Source organism: Heptranchias perlo, chromosome 41 (genome assembly GCF_035084215.1).
Source record: "Heptranchias perlo isolate sHepPer1 chromosome 41, sHepPer1.hap1, whole genome shotgun sequence".
Taxonomy (NCBI): Eukaryota; Metazoa; Chordata; class Chondrichthyes; order Hexanchiformes; family Hexanchidae; genus Heptranchias; species Heptranchias perlo.
Window position 1 is genome coordinate 1,661,687 of NC_090365.1, and position 19,431 is coordinate 1,681,117.

Genomic DNA, 19,431 nt, shown 5'->3' on the forward strand with positions numbered 1-19,431 from the left:
CACGTGCTGGACTCCGCCATCATTGAAGATGGGGATGTTTGCAGAGCCTCCTCCTCCCGTTAGTTGTTTAATTGTCCACCACCATTCACGACTGGATGTGGCAGGACTGCAGAGCTTTGATCTGATCCGTTGGTTGTGGAATCGCTTAGCTCTGTCTATAGCATGTTGCTTCCGCTGTTTAGCATGCATGTAGTCCTGAATTGTAGCTTCACCAGGTTGGCACCTCATTTTTAGGTACGCCTGGTGCTGCTCCTGGCATGCTCTTCTACACTCCTCATTGAACCAGGGTTGGTCCCCTGGCTTGTTGGTAATGGTAGAGTGAGGAATATGCCGGGCCATGAGGTTACAGATTGTGCTGGAATACAATTCTGCTGCTGCTGATGGCCCACAGCGCCTCATAGATGCCCAGTTTTGAGCTGCTAGATCTGTTCTGAATCTGTCCCATTTAGCACGGTGGTAGTGCCACACAACACGTTGGATGTATCCTCAGTGTGAAGATGGGACTTCGTCTCCACGAGGACCGTGCGGTGGTCACTCCTACCAATACTGTTATGGACAGTTGCATCTGCGACAAGTAGATTGGTGAGGACGAGGTCAAGTAGGTTTTTCCCTAGTGTTGGTTCACTCACCACCTGCCGCAGGCCCATCTGGCAGCTATGTCCTTCAGGACTCGGCCAGCTTGGTCGGTAGTGATGCTACCGAGGCACTCTTGATGACGGACATTGAAGTCCCCCACCCAGAGTACATTCTGTGCCCTTGCTACGCTCAGTGCTTCCTCCCAGTGGTGCTCAACATTGATGCCGAGACAATATATCGAGGCAGTGACTTACAGCTTTACTCAGGAAGTGGTTGCCAATCAGGCAGTCGGCCGTTATTCAACAGAGTCAGGGAGGTTTGGAGGTGGGTGAACCACTCCCTTTAATGATACTGATCTCCCGCCCAGGATTATTACATAGTTCTGAACACTTATTTGTTGCAGTGTTTGTATATGAGGACTTTCTGGAGTTGAGCTCTTGTAACAAGCTGTGTAACAGGTGTGGCAACAGGAAACATCTGCCATCCAATACTAATACAGTTTCGGGATGTAAAATCTCGGTGTTTTTCTTCCTCTGCGTGTCTTTTTTTTAAACTTGTTTGTGTAGGTGTGCACTCACTTGTTCACGTGCTTTCTCTCTCTCTCTCTTTTTCTTTGCTATTAGATTTTTTTCACTTCAAGCAATGTATTTATGACTTTGTTTTCTGAGACAAGGTTCTGACTCCTTACCTGCTTTCTCTGAATCACCTGGCTCCGTTTTCTCTGTCGTGTTTTTCTCCTCCTTTTCCTGGCTTTGAATTCTGGAATCCTGGGCTGCTGCCCACAGAGCTGCTAACAAATGAGAGGTGAAGAGCTACCTGTCGATGGCGGGTCTCTAAGCCTCTTCCCAACTTTCCAATTGCCCACTCGACGTTAAACTGAAATACAACCAACAATTTCCTGCTGCCGTTTCTTGTGGGTTTTTTTTCTCCAGTGTTTTCTCCTGAAGGCACCAGGTCCCTCCTCGGGTGCAGTTCCAGGGGGACCAGCCTTACGGTATCTCACCCACATGGCCACTTGGCATGTATGAGCCAAAACAGTGAGCACCGATTGGCTATTCGGCTACGGGATCATCAGAGCTCGATTCCGTTCTCGCCTGATATCTGCACATGTGTCCACGTTCTAGCGGGACAGCAATCAGGAGTAGAAGCTCTGGCTGGTTTCTGTCCTCTTTCTCTCTCCCACTCTCCCCCCACTCCCAGCCAACAAAAACAGCGTCTGCAAGAGGGTTCAAAGAGGAGAAATCGGTGCTGAGCTGTATTGGAAGAGTTAGGGGAGATGGTCAAGGGAGAGGTTTCGGGTCGGTTTTTAAGAGGGAAAAGAGTAGGGTCAGCTGGAGGGTAATGTTTCTCTGTAGGCTGGCGGGTGCTGGTAAGTCTCTGACTCCTTCCCGGGCTCAGAAAAACCAGCTGGAGACTGGCTTCCTTTCTCTCGGTGGACGTTTGAAGTGTGACACACTCGACACTTTAATTTATATACAAGTGGCTGTCCCACAGCATTGTGCACAGTGAGCCAGGGGAACACGGTAGCACTGAAACTATCTACTGTAGTTAAGAATTTTTTTATATCTCTTTTCCTTCTTCTTTCACTACTTCTAAATGTTGCAGTGGCAACTTTATGATTTTTTTAGTTCCCTATTTTGTGCTCTTTCATTTTTAAAATTTTATATTCACCCTTTTGTCCCTCTCTATTTGTTCTGATATAGAAAGAAAGCACGTGTGTTTATATAGCCCCTTACACATCTTCAGGATCTCGCAAAGCGTTTCACAGCCAGTTAATTACTTTTGAAAATCAGTCACTGTTGTTTTGTAGGAAGATGTGGCAGCCCATTTACACCCAGCAAGCTCCCACAAACTGTAATTAAGATGAATGGCCGGTTAATTGGTTTTTAATTGTGTTCATTAAAGGAAGAATATTAGAACCATAGAAAAGATACAGCACAAAAGGGGGCCATTCGGCCCATCGTGTCCGTGCCGGCTCGAAGAACATCCAGGTGCCCATTCTAATCCCACCTTCCAGCACCCGGTCCGTAGCCCTGCAGCTTACAGCACTTTAGGTGCAGGTCCAGGTACTTTCTAAAAGAGTTGAGGGTCCCTGCCTCTACCACCAATTCGGGCAGCGAATTCCATACACCCACCACCCTCTGGGTAAGAAAGTTTTTCCTCATGTTCCCTCTAATCCTTCCGCCAATCAGCTTAAATCTATGTCCTCTAGTTCTTGAACTCTCTGCTAGGGGAAACAGGTACTTCCTGTCTACTCTATCTGGGCCCCTCATAATTTTGTACACCTCAATCAAGTCTCCCCTCAGCCTCCTCTGCTGCAAGGAAAACAACCCCAGCCTATCCAATCTCTCCTCGGAGCTGCAATTTTCAAGCCCTGGCAACATTCTTGTAAATCTTCTCTGCACTCTCTCCAGAGCAATTACATCCTTCCTGTAATGTGGTGACCAGAACTGCGCACAATACTCCAGCTGTGGCTTTACCAGCGTTTTATACAGTTCCATCATTACATCCCTGCTTTTGTATTCTATACCTCGGCTAATAACGGAGAGCATTCCGAATGCCTTCTTCACAACCTTATCTACCTGTACTGCCACCTTCAGGGACCTGTGCACATGCACTCCAAGGTCTCTCACTTCCTCTACCCCTCTCAATATATTTCCGTTTACTGCGTATTCCCTTTTACTGTTTGCCCTCCCTAAGTGCATTACCTCACACTTCTCCGGGTTGAACTCCATTTGCCACTTTTCTGCCCACTCCACCAACCCATTGATATCTTCTTGGAGTCTACAGCTATCCTCTTCACTATCAACTACACGGCCAATTTTTGTGTCGTCTGCAAATTTGCCAATCATGCCCCCTACATTCAAGTCCAAATCATTAATATATACCACAAACAGCAAGGGACCCAACACTGAGCCCTGTGGCACACCACTGGAAATGGATTTCCATTTGCAAAGACATCCATCGACTTTTACCCTTTGTTTCCTGTTTCTGAGCCAATTCTGGATCCAATTCGCCACATTTCCCTGTATCCCATGGGCTTTTACCTTTCTGACCAGTCTGCCATGTGGGACCTTGTCAAATGCCTTACTAAAATCCATGTAGACAACATCCACTGCACTACCCTCGTCAATCCTCCTTGTCACTTCCTCAAAGAATTCAATCAGATTTGTAAGGCATGTCCTTCCCTGAACAAATCCATGCTGACTATCCCTGATTAAACCATGCCTTTCCAAGTGACAGTTTATCCTATCTCTCAGTATTGATTCTAATAGTTTGCCCACCACCGAGGTAAGACTGACCGGCCTATAATTGTTCGACCTTTCCCTCGTACCCTTTTTAAACAATGGTATTATGTTTGCAGTCTTCCAGTCCTCCGGTACCTCCCCTGTTTCTAGTGAGGATTGGAAAATTACCCTCAGAGCATCCGCTATTTCCTCCCTGACTTCCTTTAATAGCCTAGGAAACAATCCATCCGGCCCTGGTGGCTTATCAACTTTCTGCAGTATTTAGTTTTCTGTGACAGTCATAAGCTTCCTTTTTCTGCTTTATCTTGCTCCGTATACTTCTAGACAACCGGGGGCTCTAAATTTGGCAGTGCCACCCTTTTTCTTTGAGGGGACGTGTCTGCATTGTACCCGTAGAATTTCACTTTTTAGTGCCTCCCACTGGCTCGCCACTGATTTCTCCTCAAGTAGTTGTGTCCAGTCCACTTCTGCCAAATCACCTCTTAGTTCTGTAAAGTTTGCCTTCCCCCCAATTTAAAACATTTACTCCTGATTTAACTGTCCTTTTCCATAATAATGCTAAAACTAACCGAATTGTGGTCACTATCTCCAGTATGGTCACCCACTGTCACTTCACCCACTTGCCCATCTTCATTTCCCAGGACTAAATCTAGAATTGCATCCCCTCTTGTTGGGCTTGTCACGTACTGGCTAAAAAAGTTCTCCTGGACACCGATGAAGAATTTTGCGCCTTCTGTGCCCCTCACATATTGGCCCGGACTGGGAGAAATGCTGTTCTTCTTCTTAAATATGCAATGGGTTTATGTCCAAGATGGGGCCTTGGTTTAACATCTCTGACAGTACAGGGCTCCTTCAGTACTGCTCTGGAGTGTCAGCCTGGATTACACTCTCAGATACTGGAGTGGGCTCGAACCCATGACCTTCTGACTCCGAGGAGAGAGTGCTGCTACTGAGCCAATCTGACTAGCTGTTGGGGCGGAATTGGTTTGTAACTAAGTGGTTCACAAAGACAAATAGTTTGGGGGTTCCTGAAGTAAATCTTTTTATTTTTTCCTTTCAGGAACATCTTCCCGTCTAACCTTGTATCGGCAGCTTTCGAGTCGGTGAGTTAAGTTTCACAATAAGGCAGAAATTGTGAGGCTCCATTGAATATTTCACGACCGATCAATGAAATGCTCTTGATGTGTATTTTATAACAACGTGTGCGTGGTTTTAAAATTACAGTTTACACAGGGGAAGGAGCATCTTAGCTGAAAGAGTATGATAGCGTAGTGGTTATATTACTGGGCCGATAATCCAGAGAACGTGAGTTCATATCTCTCCATGGCAATTTGAGCATTTGAATTCAGCATAAAGAATCTGGAAATAAAAAGCTGGTGTCAGTAAAAAGTAACCATGAAGCCGTCGGATTGTCATAAAAATCGAACTGGTTCACCAATGACCTTCAGGGAAGGAAACCTGCCGTCCTTACCCGGTCTGGGCCTATATGTGACTCCAGTCCCACACCAGCCTGGTTGACTCTTAACTGCCTCTGAAGTGGTAATTGTATCTAAACCGCTGAGTGGTTTAAGAAGGTGGCCCACTACTACCTTCTCAGAGCAACCAGGGATGGGCAATAAATGCCTGCCTTGCCAGCGATACTCGTATCCTGAGAGTGAATAATGAAAAATAAAGTCTCCCTTTTGCCTTGCCCCATTCCCAGTAAAGAAAACTCTTCTGTACGTATCACAGGAACTTTTAATATTTTCTTTCCTCTTCTGAAGACCTACTGGCATTAGATTCAGCTAGCATCTACAGGCACGTCCCACACCTGCCACCCTGACTGAGATCAGCCAACTCGGCACAGACCAGAATCAAGACTTGGATCTCCCTGCACTCAATGCTGACCTTCCTCTTTTGACACTCATTGTAAAATATTGCAAATTGGTCGGAAAAAATGTGCATCACATGGATTGAATTCACACTGGGAGACCTGGAAAGGGAGCTGGGAGAGATGATATTTTCAATGTTTGGTCAATGTGGTGAGGCAACTAAAAGGGCAAATACCAGAATAGAAGCTCCGAGGCTGTGCCTCAGACTTCAATTACTGTGGTATTGTGTCACGCCTAAAAATGACGCTCTTGCATTGGAGAGGGTGCAGGGAAAAGCAAGGAGACTAATCCCAAGTGTAAAAGGGATGAGCTATGAGGAAAGACTAGAAGAAATTCAGTTTCATTCAGTCCGGAGATGAAGGTTATGGGGAATCTCATCGTGGGATATAAAACATTAAATGGGACAGACATGGTAAACCCAGAATATTACTGCCGATTAATTCAAGAAAGTATTTCCAGTAGACAGAAATTTTAATTAGTGAAAAGTAAATTTCAGACAGATACTGGTTTTTTACTCAGTGAGGAATATTTGCAATAACCTGTCAGCTGGTGTCGGAGCGAAACATTAGGGGTGTCCAAAATGCAGCTGGACACGGGTAATAAAGGGGCTGGCTTCAATGAGAGAGAGTTAGGGTATGAGAGGGGATGGGCTTTGATGAGAGAGTTGGAGTACCAGAGGGATAGTCATCAATGGAGGAACTAGGATATGAGAGAGATGGGCTTTGATGGGGGAGTTGGGGTACAAGAGAGATGGGCTTTGATGGGGGAGTTGGGGTACTAGAGAGATGGGCTTTGGGGGAATTGGGGTACTGGAGAGATGGGCTTTGATGGGGGAGTTGGGGTACAAGAGAGATGGGCTTTGATGGGGGAGTTGGGGTACTGGAGAGATGGGCTTTGGGGGAATTGGGGTACTGGAGAGATGGGCTTTGATGGGGGAGTTGGGGTACTAGAGAGATGGGCTTTGGGGGAATTGGGGTACAAGAACAACACCATTTCTTGACTCTTATTTCCCTGCTGAATAAATTCACTACATCATTGGAGAGGTTTTTTTTTAAAAAGTTGTTCTTTTGATGAAGATCATTGTACAGTTGATGTACTTTCTTTCGGGGTCTCATGTATGGACTGTTTTTTTTCCCCAGTATGCTACAAGTTATAAGATCATCAAAGTCTCAACGAATATTACTGACGAGTTTGGAAATGTTAACAGGACCATTAAAGAATTAAAAGTGAGTGGAAAAGACAGGTCAAATAAAACTGTTCCACCTCGGTTGTGTGTGATTGTAACCTGTAAAAATATTTGCAATTATATAGCGCCCATTACAGCTCTCAAAAGGCCCAAATTGCTTCACAGCCAACAAATTATTTTGAGGTAGAGACTGCATAGTTGCTGTTGTTATCTGGGGCAACGTGGCAGCCATTTTACATATAGCAAGATCCCACACGCAGTGATGTGACCTTTGACCAGTTTATTTGTTTTTGGTGGCGGTTGGTTGAGAGAGAAATTTTGGCCAGGACACTAGGACAACGCCTTGCCCTTCTTCAAATAATGCCCTGGAATATTTAACAGCCATCTGAAAAGCCAGATGGTGCCAGTGCTTAACATCTCGTCTGAAAAACGGCACCTCTGACAATGCAGCGTTCCCTCAGTACTGCATTGAAGTGTCAGCCGAGAATACAAGTGATGACTGACAGGAAAACACCCTCTGGTCTATCCAGCCTGTCCCAGACAATCGTGACACCCTGTGCATCACAATATACAGACTCCCCACCCAAAACCATGTGATCTCCTGGGAGAGGCGAAAAACCAGATTTAAAAACCCGGGGTGGGGGGAGCAAATCTGGGAAATTCCTCTCCGACTCCTTTGGCGATCGGTACTATTCCGGGAGATCACCCTGGCCCTGAATTCTGTACATTACCGTCCTCTTGTACGAGGTGATCTCCGCCCCAGCCAGAAACGGGTCCGGCTCTCGCTCGAAGGATTTCAGTGAATCGGTGTCCGCTGCACGAGCCGGCAGCCTGTTCCAGAGGCCCACGATTCCCCGGGAAAAGAACCGCCTCCTGACATCTAACCCAGATCTGGCCGTGCACAACTTAAAATTGTGACTCCTGGTCCCCCCTCACCTATTCGATTGGCACAAACTGTCAACTCAAACACAATCTTATAAACCTCAATCAAATCTCCTCTAAGTCTACACTTCTCTCAAGTGCAGAGTTCCTGATCTTTTAGCCTGTCTTTATTTACTAAGATGCTTCAAACTGGGGAATATTTGTTAACGGTCTGGAGTGAGGCTGCAACGTCTACCTTCTGACCCAGAGGTTGAGTGTATTATAACTTGTGTCAAACTGACACTTGTGCAGCCGATTTTGGGTTCAGTCGCCTGCATATCTGTGCAAACAAACAAGATAGTAAGTGAGGCTGATCAGCTTGGGTTGGCACTGGGAGTTGAATGCTGGTGAGAAATTGTACAGAGTTACGTTTTGTACTGAGGATACGAGCTCGGGAGCAGCTTTTAATCAATGAGCAGTGTTTACCGTGTAAATTGTGAATCAGCAAGTCATGACGCAGATATTGAAGCCATTTCAGTGACTCAAATCTCCTGCTGGCATCCCTGCCCAGTGTAGCCCGTTTGTGGTGTACACAAGTTATCATAGTGTTCTGTCACATGCTTCATGTATGTGCTGCTAAATACTAAACATTTTTCTGGCATGCTGTAGCGTTTGCAGTTCCCTTTTTAAAAAAAAATTATCTCCCTTCCCCATTATGTTTCTCTCTCTCACCTTTTTTTAATCTGCTATTTTCACACTCCTCCTCTTAAAGGTGTTTACTTCAGTTGGGAATTGGCGACCACTTGCCCAACTGGATTGTTTGCCAAATGAGAGCTTGGACAGTGAGCATTGGCAAGCTGCTCAACCATGGGGTGCATCATGGCCAAGCTCAAAAACCTGTCGTCACCAATCAGATCAGCCATGAGCTTATCAAATGGCAGAGCAGACTCGAGGGGCCGAATGGTTCCACTCCTGCTCTTAAATCGTATGTTCATATGTCCACCTGACACCCTGATTGGATAGTGCAGGAACCCACCCTCCCAAAGCCAGGGGGCGCTCTGGTCAACTGAAGCCCCAGTTGAGATCAGCCAACTGGGCACAGGCTGGGGATGGAGTCTCTGCCAGCTGATCTGTACGGCTCACCACCAGACTGGGCAACTTCTGCTTTTATTTTGATGCTCGCTATGATCCTGCCAGGTGTCAACTGTGGCTCAGTGCGTGGCACTCTCTCCTCTGAGTCAGACGGTTGAGAGTTCAATTCCCACTCCAGGGACTTGAGAACAACATCTTGGCTGGCGCTCCCAGTGCAGTACTGAGGGAGAGCTGCACTGTCGGAGGTGCCGTCTTTCGGATGAGATCCCGTCTGCCCTCTCAGGTGGACATAAAAGATCCCACGGTGCTATTTTGAAGAAGAGCAGGGGAGTTCTCCCTGGTGTCCTGGGGCCAATATTTATCCCTCAACCAACATCATTTTAAAAAAAAAATTATCTGATCATTATCACATTGCTGTTTGTGGCTGCTGCGTTATCTACATTACAACAGTGACTACACTTCAAAAGCACTTCATTGGCTGTAAAGCGTTTTGGGACGTCCTGAGGTCGTGAAAGGCACTGTAGAAATACAAGTTCTTTCTTTCATTGGTTTTGTGTTGCTCCAGATTCCCGTTGGAACCGATGCAGACGGTATGAACATTCTGGGACTGGTCGTCTTTGCCATCGTCTTTGGAATCGCCCTGCGGAAGCTCGGGGCCGAGGGGGACATCCTGATCCGCTTCTTCAGCTCCTTCAACGAGGCCACCATGGTGCTGGTCTCGTGGATCATGTGGTGAGTGGGTAGCTCCTTGTTGTCGTTTTTTGTGCGTGTGCGTGTCAGAGCTCTGTCCTGACAATGATGTTTTGCATAGTGACATAGACTGCCGACTCTCCCTGTCGGGCACAGACTTGTGAATAATGGCGTACAGGCAAAGTACTGGAGCCCAGGGAGGTGCACAAACATTTGGGAGGGAGAGCGAGGGGAGAAGATTAGAATATATTTTTAAATTCATTCTTGGGATGTGGGCGTCGCTGGCAAGGCCAGCATTTATTGCTCATCCCTAGTTGCCCCTTGAGAAGGTGGTGATGAACCGCTGCAGTCCGTGTGGTGAAGGTTCTCCCACAGTGCTGTTAGGAAGGGAGTTCCAGGATTTTGACCCAGCGACGATGAAGGAACGGCGATATATTTCCAAGTCGGGATGGTGTGTGACTTGGAGGGGAACGTGCAGGTGGTGTTGTTCCCATGTACCTGCTGCCTTTGTCCTTCTAGGTGGTGGAGGTCGCGGGTTTGGGAGGTGCTGTCGAAGAAGCCTTGGCGAGTTGCTGCAGTACATCCTGTGGATGGTACACACTGCAGCCACAGTGCGCCGGTGGTGGAGGGAGTGAATGTTTCGATCTGCTTACCGTTAACTAAGTTATGATTCTGAACTTGACTCATCAGAATCCTTTTGTGAGGTTGAGATCAACTCATTTAGCACAACCCAGAAGTTGAACCCTGCAACCGTCCCCCTCCCAATGGCTCTGTTACACAATGCCTGCTGTTGCTGATGTGCTTTTACAGTGATTGTATGTATGTACGTACACTCGGTAAGGAATGGAATGGCCCTTGGAATACTGTGCCAACCAATCGCTGATCTTTATGTCGTTCCACCCCCACTCTGTGTTGTTCAATCTTCCATCACATCCAATGTCTATTTTTTGCTGGACCTTGGACTTTCAAATACTTGTGCCTCGTCCAAGTTACCAATAACAAACTTTAATAAAAATTAAGGGGAAAACTTGGTATAAAATTCATGTCAGCAATTCCACTTTTTTTTTAAAACAGTGCAGTCTTGTGGACTTTCCCCTGATATCATGGGCCAAGCCTTTGTTTAATGTTTGTTCTCGGGCTATTGGCAGCACGGGCAAGACTTTTGCCCCTCTGTCGTTGCCCTGAGAAAGTAGTGGTGGGTGTGCCTTCTGGTGTGTGTTGTAGCGATTGTACAATTGAGGGGATTGCTAGACCACTTCAGAGGGCATTGAGAGTCCACCACATAATGTGAGGCTGGAGTCACGTCTAGGCCCGGACCGGGTCGGGACGACACATTCCCTTTCCTGAAGGAAATTAGTGAACCGGTTGGGTTTTTACGACATTTTGGCAGCTTTTCGTGGTCATTATTTTCTGGTGCCAGCCCACAAATGACCAGATTTATTGAATTTACAACTTGCCGTGGTGGGATTTGAGCTGGCAAACTGGGTCAAAGCCAGCACTGACCCCTGACCTTTTTTATACCGGAAAAAATCCATTTGAAGAGGCGAGCTCCAGAGTTTTGGAAATAAAACTGATGTCAGTTAGGGACCAGTGTAAGAATATAGATTTTTTTTTTACATTATTTTTAATATGGAATGAAGACAGTTCAGTGAATGTAGAAATTAAACATGATCAGAATTAATTTAAACTGTGTGCTTGCAGATCCTAGCTTTGTTCACGATGACACTCCTGAGTAAACTCATAGTTCAGGAAAAGCAAAAGTTGCTGAGAGAACATTGGACTGGGGAGAGAACATGATAATTCAGCAAGGATTAGACAATGTGCTCGTTAAGGATGTTTGTTTGCCAAAAGGTATAAATGAGAGCTACAAAGCAAAACTCAGTTACGAGCTTTAACTATCTTCAAGGAGAGAGAGGGGGACAAAAAAAGAGACAGGAAATTTCATTAACAGAATGAGCAGCCTGGAAAGGCAAAAATCACTCGCGATTCCTGGGGAGTTATTGACACGTGAGTTTCTAGATGTAGGACTGGCATGTACTGTTCTGTATATAGTCTTATGTAGAATTTACAGCACGGACACAAGTCTATCCCGGTGTTCATGCTCCACACGAGCCTCCTCCCTCCCCGCTTCATCTCACCCTATCACCATATCCTTCTATTCCTTTCTCCTTCATGTGTTTATCTAGCTTCCCCTTAAATGCATCTATGTTATTCGCCTCAATTATTCCTTGTGTAGCGAGTTCTACGTTCTCACCACTCTTTGGGCAAAGAAGCTTCTCCTGAAATTCCTTATTGAATTTATTGGTAACTATCTTATATTTATGGCCCCGAGTTTTGGACTCAGTACAAGCTGTTAATTTGATTGGCTTAAATATTCTGTGTTTAGACATTAAGACATTGAAACAGAAAAAAGGCCGCTCTGCCAATTATTTAGGGTGTCTTTCAGAACCATTTATTATAAACTATTTTAGTGCTTTTTTTGCTGACTGTTTTTTCATAATGCTCTGGCTCTTTCAGTTTTAAGATGAATGTTTTGAAACAATAATAAATCTGGTTAATTGTCAGACATATTACTCTCTCTGTCGCATCCATGAATCTGTTATTGAAAGGATGAGGATTATCCAACAACCAGTGAACTGTATCAATTCAAACATGTAGTCTGGGCTTGGAGTCTGTTTGGAGCGATGTCCCTGCTTGCTGCCTCAGTAAAGTGATGCTCCTTCCTCCTTAGGTATGCACCGTTTGGTATCATGTTCCTGGTAGCCGGGAAGATTGTGGAGATGGAGGACGTCCTGCTGCTCTTCACCAGCCTCGGGAAGTACATCTGCTGCTGCGTGGTGGGACACGCCATTCACGGGTTAATCTTGCTACCCTTAATCTACTTCGTCTTAACTCGGAAAAATCCCTACAGCTTCTTGTGGGGCATCTTCACTGCCCTGGCCACTGCTTTCGGGACCGCTTCCAGGTAAGCTGGAGCCCCAGATGGAGCAAATGTGAGATTATTTGTCTTTTCTATTGGTCTAGGCCTCGAAGTCCCAAAGCGCTTTATAGCAATGACATACTTTTTTGAAGTGTAGCCACTGTTGTAATGCAGGAATCGCGGCAGCCAATTTGTGCATAGTAAGATCCCACAAACAGCAATGTGATAAATGCCCAGATAATCTGTTTTTTTAGTGATGTTTGTTGATGGGTAAATATTGGCCAGGATACCGGGGAGAACTCCCCTGCTCTTCTTCAAAATAGTGCTGTGGAATCTTTTACGTCCACCTGAGAGGGCAGACAGGGGCCTCTGTTTAACGTCTCATCCGAAAGACGGCACCTCCGATGGTGCAGCACTCTCTCAATATTGCACTGGGGCTTTAGCCCAGATTATGTGCTCAAGTAAGGATGTTCCCAAAGATGGGTGAAACTAGAACTAGGGGGCATAATCTTAGAATAAGGGGCCACTCTTTCAAAACTGAGATGAGGAGAAACTTCTTCACTCAGAGGGTAGTGGGTCTGTGGAATTTGCTGCCCCAGGAAGCTGTGGAAGCTACATCATTAGATAAATTTAAAACAGAAATAGACAGTTTCCTAGAAGTAAAGGGAATTAGGGGTTATGGGGAGCGGGCAGGAAATTGGACATGAAGCTGAGTTCGGATCGGTCAATGCCCTGTGGGTGGCGGAGAGGGCCCAGGGGCTATGTGGCCGGGTCCTGCTCCGACTTCTTGTGTTCTTTAGATTTGTGGTTGGGATCAGATCAGCCATGATCTTATTGAATGGCGGAGCAGGCTCGAGGGGCCGATTGGCCTACTCCTGCTCCAATTTCTTATGTTCTTATGTAAGTCTCTGGAGTGGGACTTCAGCACATAGACCGCACCTGGAGTACTGTGAGCAGTTCTGGGCACCGCACCTACGGAAGGACATATTGGCCTTGGAGGGAGTGCAGCGTAGGTTTACTAGAATGATACCCGGACTTCAAGGGTTAAGTTACGAGGAGAGACGACACAAATTGGGGTTGTATTCTCTGGAGTTTCGAAGGTTAATGGGTGATCTGATCGAAGTTTATAAGATATTAAGGGGAATGGATAGGGTGGATAGAGAGAAACTATTTCCGCTGGTTGGGGATTCTAGGAGTAGGGGGCACAGTCTAAAAATTAGAGCCAGACCTTTCAGGAGTGAGATTAGAAAACATTTCTACACACAAAGGGTGGTAGAAGTTTGGAACTCTCTTCCGCAAACGGCAATTGATACTAGCTCAATTGCTAAATTTAAATGTGAGATGGATAGCTTTTTGGCAACCAAAGGTATTAAGGGATATGGGCCAAAGGCGGGTATATGGAGTTAGATCACAGATCAGCCATGATCTTATCAAATGGCAGAGCAGGCACGAGGGGCTGAATGGCCTACTCCTGTTCCTATAATCCCACGACCTCCTGACTCAAGCAAGACTGGTACCCACTGAGCCATGGCTGACACAATTATAACAAAACAAAATCTTGCAGATGCTGTAAATCTGAAATAAGAACAGAAAATGCTGGAAATACTCAGCAGGTCAGGCAGCGTCTGTGGACAGAGAAACAGAGTTAAACGTTTCAGGTCGATGACCTTTCGTCAGAATTGGAACTGATGAACTTCTTCCAATTCTGACGAAAGGTCATCGACCTGAAACATTAACTCTGTTCCTCTCCCCATACGCTGCCTGACCTGCTGAGTGTTTCCAGCATTTTCTGTTTTTATCGCTGACGTAATTATGCTGAACTAAGACCCGATCTGCCCTCTTGATTCTTTTAATGGAACCTCCTGTCTCTCCTCTCTCTCTCACCCCCTCCCTCCCCGTCTCTCTCACCTCTCTCCGCAGCTCTGCCACGTTGCCTCTCATGATGAAGTGCGTGGAAGAAAATAACGGTGTCAGCAAGCAAATCAGCCGCTTCATTCTGCCCATCGGTGCGACAGTGAACATGGATGGTGCTGCCCTCTTCCAGTGTGTCGCTGCTGTGTTCATAGCTCAGCTCAACAATGCCTCGCTCAACTTTGTCCAGATCATCACCATACTGTGAGTATTGTTCGTTTTTGAAAAACAATAAGAGGTAGAACAAGATTTTTTTTAACGCAGCAAGTTGTTACCATCTGGAATGGGCGGTGGAAGCAGATTCAATAGTAACTTTCAAAAGGAGGATTGGATAAATAGTTGAAAAGGAAAAATTTCTAATGGGGAATGAGCAGGAGGAGTGAGACTAATCAGAAATAGGAGCAGGAGTCGGCCATACGGCCCCTCTAGCCTGCTCCGCCATTCAATCAGATCATGGCTGATCTTCGACCTCAACTCCACTTTCCCGCCCGATCCCCATATCCCTTGATTCCCTTGGAGTCCAAAAATCTATCTATCTCAGTCTTGAATATACTCAATGTCTGAGCATCCACAGCCCTCTGGGGTAGAGAATTCCAAAGATTCACAACCCTCTGAGTGAAGAAATTTCTCCTCATCTCTGTCCTGAGACTATGCCCCCTAGTTCTAGACCCGCCAGCCAGGGGAAACAGCCTCTCAGCATCTACCCTGTCAAGCCCTCTAAGAATTTTATATGTTTCAATGAGATCACCTCTCATTCTTCTAAACTCCAGAGAGCATAGGCCCATTCTACTCAATCTCTCCTCGTCAGACAACCCTCTCATCCCAGAATGAGCGCTCTCAAAGAGCTAGCACAGGCACGATGGACCGAATGGCCTCCCTATTTGCTGTTGTGATTCTAAAGCATGGGGGGAAATTTGATAATGTGGAGGGAAACTTTACAGCGAGCTAGACTAGAGGAGGAAGAGCTGTTGGTTAAACTGATCCAGGGCAAAGGCCAAGTAAATCAGTTGAATCATGGAGTAATGATCAAAAGGTTGTAGGAGGGCAGGGGGGAGGGTCCGAGGGCAGCACGTAGTTCCACGCTCCTGGGAAAGATCGATTTTTGGAGTAGGAGGCCGTGTTCTGTGCCATGATTTCAACACAATGACGGGACATGGGAGAGGAGGTAAAGTCCTGTCATTATATGTCGAGAATCTGGCGAGCTACACCCTGAGGCTGAGAGTGGGAATAGACTCCTCCGTACAGTACACAGGAGAGAGGGAAGGAATGGACCCACTCCTGACCCCGCACAGAATAAAGGGTTCGATCTTGGAGTAGGAAAGTAATTTAAATGGTTTATATTTAAACTAAAATATTCCAATCAATGGAGCTGGAGAACAGCCACAGTGCAGGGCTGTGTCAAGCAAGATAAGCTGAGATGGAGTGATTGGGCGATGCCAAGCTTGTTGGGGAGGGAAGGAGTCCTGGGCTGAGAGTTCCTGGGAAAGAAACAGAAATCAGTAAAAGTGACCATGAAGCTGTCGTAAAAACCCAACTGGTTCATTAATGACCTTTTAGGGAAGGGAACCTGCCGTCCTTACCCGGTCTGGGCCTATATGTGACTCCAGTCCCCACACCGACATTGATTCTTAACTGCCCTCTGAAGTGGGCCGAGCAAGCCCCTCAGTCGTATCAAAACCCCGACCAGCGTTTCAAGAAGGCGGCTCACCACCACCGTCCCAGGGCAACTAGGGATGGGCAATAAATGCCGGCCTTGCCAGAGAGGCCCACGCCCGTGCCAACGCTCACACTCACACACATGCTCACGCCCACGCTAACGCTCACACTCACTGTGGTGATCAAGATTGGGCACTCTGCCTGTTTGTTCCTTCCCCAGCTGAGAGGTGATGAGGCCAATTGAAGCACATGTAGCACAGTCCTAGCCCAGATCAGCTAACTCAGCGCAGGCCACACATTAAACCCGGGATCTTCCAGGTCTGTACGGTTTTGAGGAGTGGGCTTTGACCTCTTACCCCACCTCCCCATCGAGTCTGGTGGTTGGATGCTAGTGCTGCCCTTTCACCTCTAGGCTCTGTACTTTGGTTCAGTCTCCTCAGTGGTTCGGGCGGGAAACGCACTGTCTGGTTTGGGACTGAAGACCCCCCCCCCGTTCTCTGGGCCAGGCCTCCTCTCGTTCTAACGTTGTTGATCGTTGTTTTATTGAACAGAGTAACCGCCACTGCCTCGAGTGTGGGTGCTGCTGGGATTCCCGCTGGAGGAGTCCTGACCCTCGCCATCATCTTGGAGGCCGTGGGACTGCCGACAAAAGATATCTCGCTCATTCTCGCTGTCGACTGGCTGGTGTAAGTAACCTGTCCTTTCTACACCCCCGCCTCCTGTGAGCAACCAATCGGTGATTAGTTTAATTCCTTGTGTGTTAAATAATATCTTTAATACAGTGTTCTGCGAGGTATTTGGTGCTTCCTGTTGCAGACTCTTTCTTGCTTTCACCCCCCCTCCTCCTCCTCCCCCCACCCCCGCCACTTTTCTCTCCCCCACTTGTTGGGTTACAGTTCCAGACGGATAGATACCCTTCAGTACCTCATCCAAGTGACCTTTCCAAATATGTGCAGTGTCGACCTGCTATTCGGCCACGGGGGCATCACTGTGGAGCCCGAGCTTGAACTAACCGGATGTCCACTTCCCAGCAGAAGTCATTGGTTGGCGATCAGGAGCGAGACCCCTGGCACCCAGGGGCACGGCAGCAAATTGTAGCATCTCTTTTTCTTCCACCCCCATCCCCCACCCCTCAAACTGGCACACTGGTTGACTCGGCAATGACCCAGTAATTGAGTCTCTGCCATCTGGTCTCGGTGCCAGGACAGGCTGGAGCTCTAGTGTTTTCATTCCAACGCAGAGTTGGCCAATCTCAGCCAGGTCTGCTGTAAAGGTGCTACCATTGCCCTCAGTGCCCCTGGGCTGAGAAGGGGGCCAATCAGCCAGAATCCCCGCTGTTGCTCACAAACCAATGACCCCCTGCTAGACAGTGAATGCTGAGCGAGGAACGCGCTTGGGCTCGGCCGTGATGCCCACTACAGTCAAATAGCTGGCCAGTACTCACAGCCAGCGTCCATGGAATCTGCACCCCAGCAAGGAACAATGCCAACAGGAACCTCAATAGTATCCTGTCCTTTACCTACTATGATACTACTGGGGAAAGAGTAGGGGAATGGGACTAATTGGATAGCTCTTTTGAAATGCAGGCACAATGGGCCAAATGGCCTCCTTCTATGCTGTACCTGCTATGACTCTATAGGAGATGGGGAGGCAAGCTGGCATTATTGGGTCTGTTTGTTAAGGGGAGCACCTGCTCTGCACAGCCTGGGTCGTGATGCTATTTGCAATGTCTTTTTTTTTTGCAGCGATCGTACCTGCACCATCATCAATGTGGAAGGCGACGCTTTTGGAGCGGGTCTCCTCCAGTGTTACGCTGACAAGGAGCGGTCCGGGCCGCGGGCGGAGGAGCTCACCGAGGTGAAGACGGAAGCAGCGAGGCCTAGCAAATCTGAAGAGGAGGGAGCGCCGCTAATCAAGAAAGATGTGAAGGTGACCTTGGAAGGGGGCAGCTCGTTCGAGAAGGAATCCGTGATGTGAGGGGGGGGCGGGGAGCAGTTACACACCTGGACAAATACTTCAGAACCTCCTAAACACTCGCCTCTACCTGATAAGAAAGTCTGAAGATTCTCCACCACTTTTCCCCTCTCCTTACAACTGGGAATTTTGAAGAGCGCGACTGGATCAAATTCGGTTTATGAGAAGCCAGCGATAATATGTAGTGTTATTTTCCCTCCCCTGCCCCCCTGCTCCCCCCCCCACCCAGAAACTATATGTGCCTGAGGCCTTGCGGTTATGAATTCCAAACTTTCACGATTGGCCACGGGGCAATCTGAGCGAAGCATCCATCTTGAGGTCTTTACGATGTACGTAACTTGGATGCTGTTCCGATGGACCTGAGGAACTGTTTTGATCTTTGCTCTCCAAAAAAAACCCAACAGCACGTGTGGCTTTGACTGTAGGCCCAGTGTATGTTAACACTGCCCTCAATGGGGGTGCCATTTTGTCCTGGTTGTTCATGGCCTTCCCTCCTGTTGCCTCACCACAGCTGTGCTGTGTGTTTACTTCTGTTACCAAGGGAAGAGGGACTGAGATCGCTACTCAGAGCGACATATCTCTTACCCTCTCCCCCCGATCTTTCTCAGTGGTAAGAGAATTTTTGGAGGGGGTTGGGGGGAGGGGGGAAGGAGCAAGAAAATGGGGGAACAGGAGGGAATAAAACAAATACACGTCACCCCATCTTTGTGGTGTCGCACCATGCACCATTTTTTGGAGTGAGGTGACTTGTGTGGGTGAGTGGAGAGATATTAACTGCGGATCTTCCCCACGTAAGGCAGCTTTCGAGAAACACTGCAGCAGAACACCTGACACCCACCTTCCCAGGGCCGCTGTTTGCGAGTGCCTCGGTCTCCCAGATTTCACAGGAAGGAGGGGGGTAAAGAAAGTGTGGGGTTCACTAATCCTTGTCAACTTGGGCAGAACAAACCCTCCCCTTTAACGATCTTTAATTGTACGATGACAAAAAAAATGTGGTATCATTACATAACTGGGGGGAGCAGAGAGGGAGAGAGAATTTAAAACTTGAAAACTCTGAATTGTTGGCGAAACAGATTCCAACTGCTTCTCAGAGAGCGTTTTTAAAAAAAAAAAGAAAAGATTTATATGAAGAAGTATAATAATATATGGCATTTTCGATCCGGAGGGGGTTTAATGCTGAATCAAACACATCGAGAATTGTAACTGACTTTTTAAATCTGCCATACGTTCAGACGTGTGAAACAAGACGTGTTAATATTTTATTTCTTTGTTTAAGGAGCCCGCTGGCCCCTTTAGCATCGAGGTAGAGTTGCCAATCCTTCAGGATTGCCCTGGAGTCTCCAAGAATTGAAGATTAATCTCCTGGGATTAGACAGTCACCAGGGAGAAAAATCAGAGAAATTTAAAAAAAAAATGTTTTTTGTTATTATAAAAATATTGGAGGTG

The 19,431-nt window shown here is 47.0% G+C and overlaps 1 protein-coding gene across 1 annotated transcript in view; it reads left to right on the forward strand.

Annotated features, from left to right (window-relative positions):
• slc1a5 (solute carrier family 1 member 5) overlaps positions 1 to 19,216 on the forward strand; it is a 29,307-nt gene extending 10,091 nt beyond the window's left edge. Inside the window, exons 2-8 of the mRNA XM_067974837.1 lie at positions 4,885 to 4,927; positions 6,835 to 6,921; positions 9,400 to 9,566; positions 12,256 to 12,489; positions 14,365 to 14,559; positions 16,563 to 16,697; positions 17,757 to 19,216. Coding sequence (XP_067830938.1) covers positions 4,885 to 4,927; positions 6,835 to 6,921; positions 9,400 to 9,566; positions 12,256 to 12,489; positions 14,365 to 14,559; positions 16,563 to 16,697; positions 17,757 to 17,988 — 1,093 coding nt within the window. The 3' untranslated portion in view covers positions 17,989 to 19,216. The remainder of the gene's footprint in view (positions 1 to 4,884; positions 4,928 to 6,834; positions 6,922 to 9,399; positions 9,567 to 12,255; positions 12,490 to 14,364; positions 14,560 to 16,562; positions 16,698 to 17,756) is intronic.
• The last annotated feature ends 215 nt before the right edge of the window (positions 19,217 to 19,431 follow it).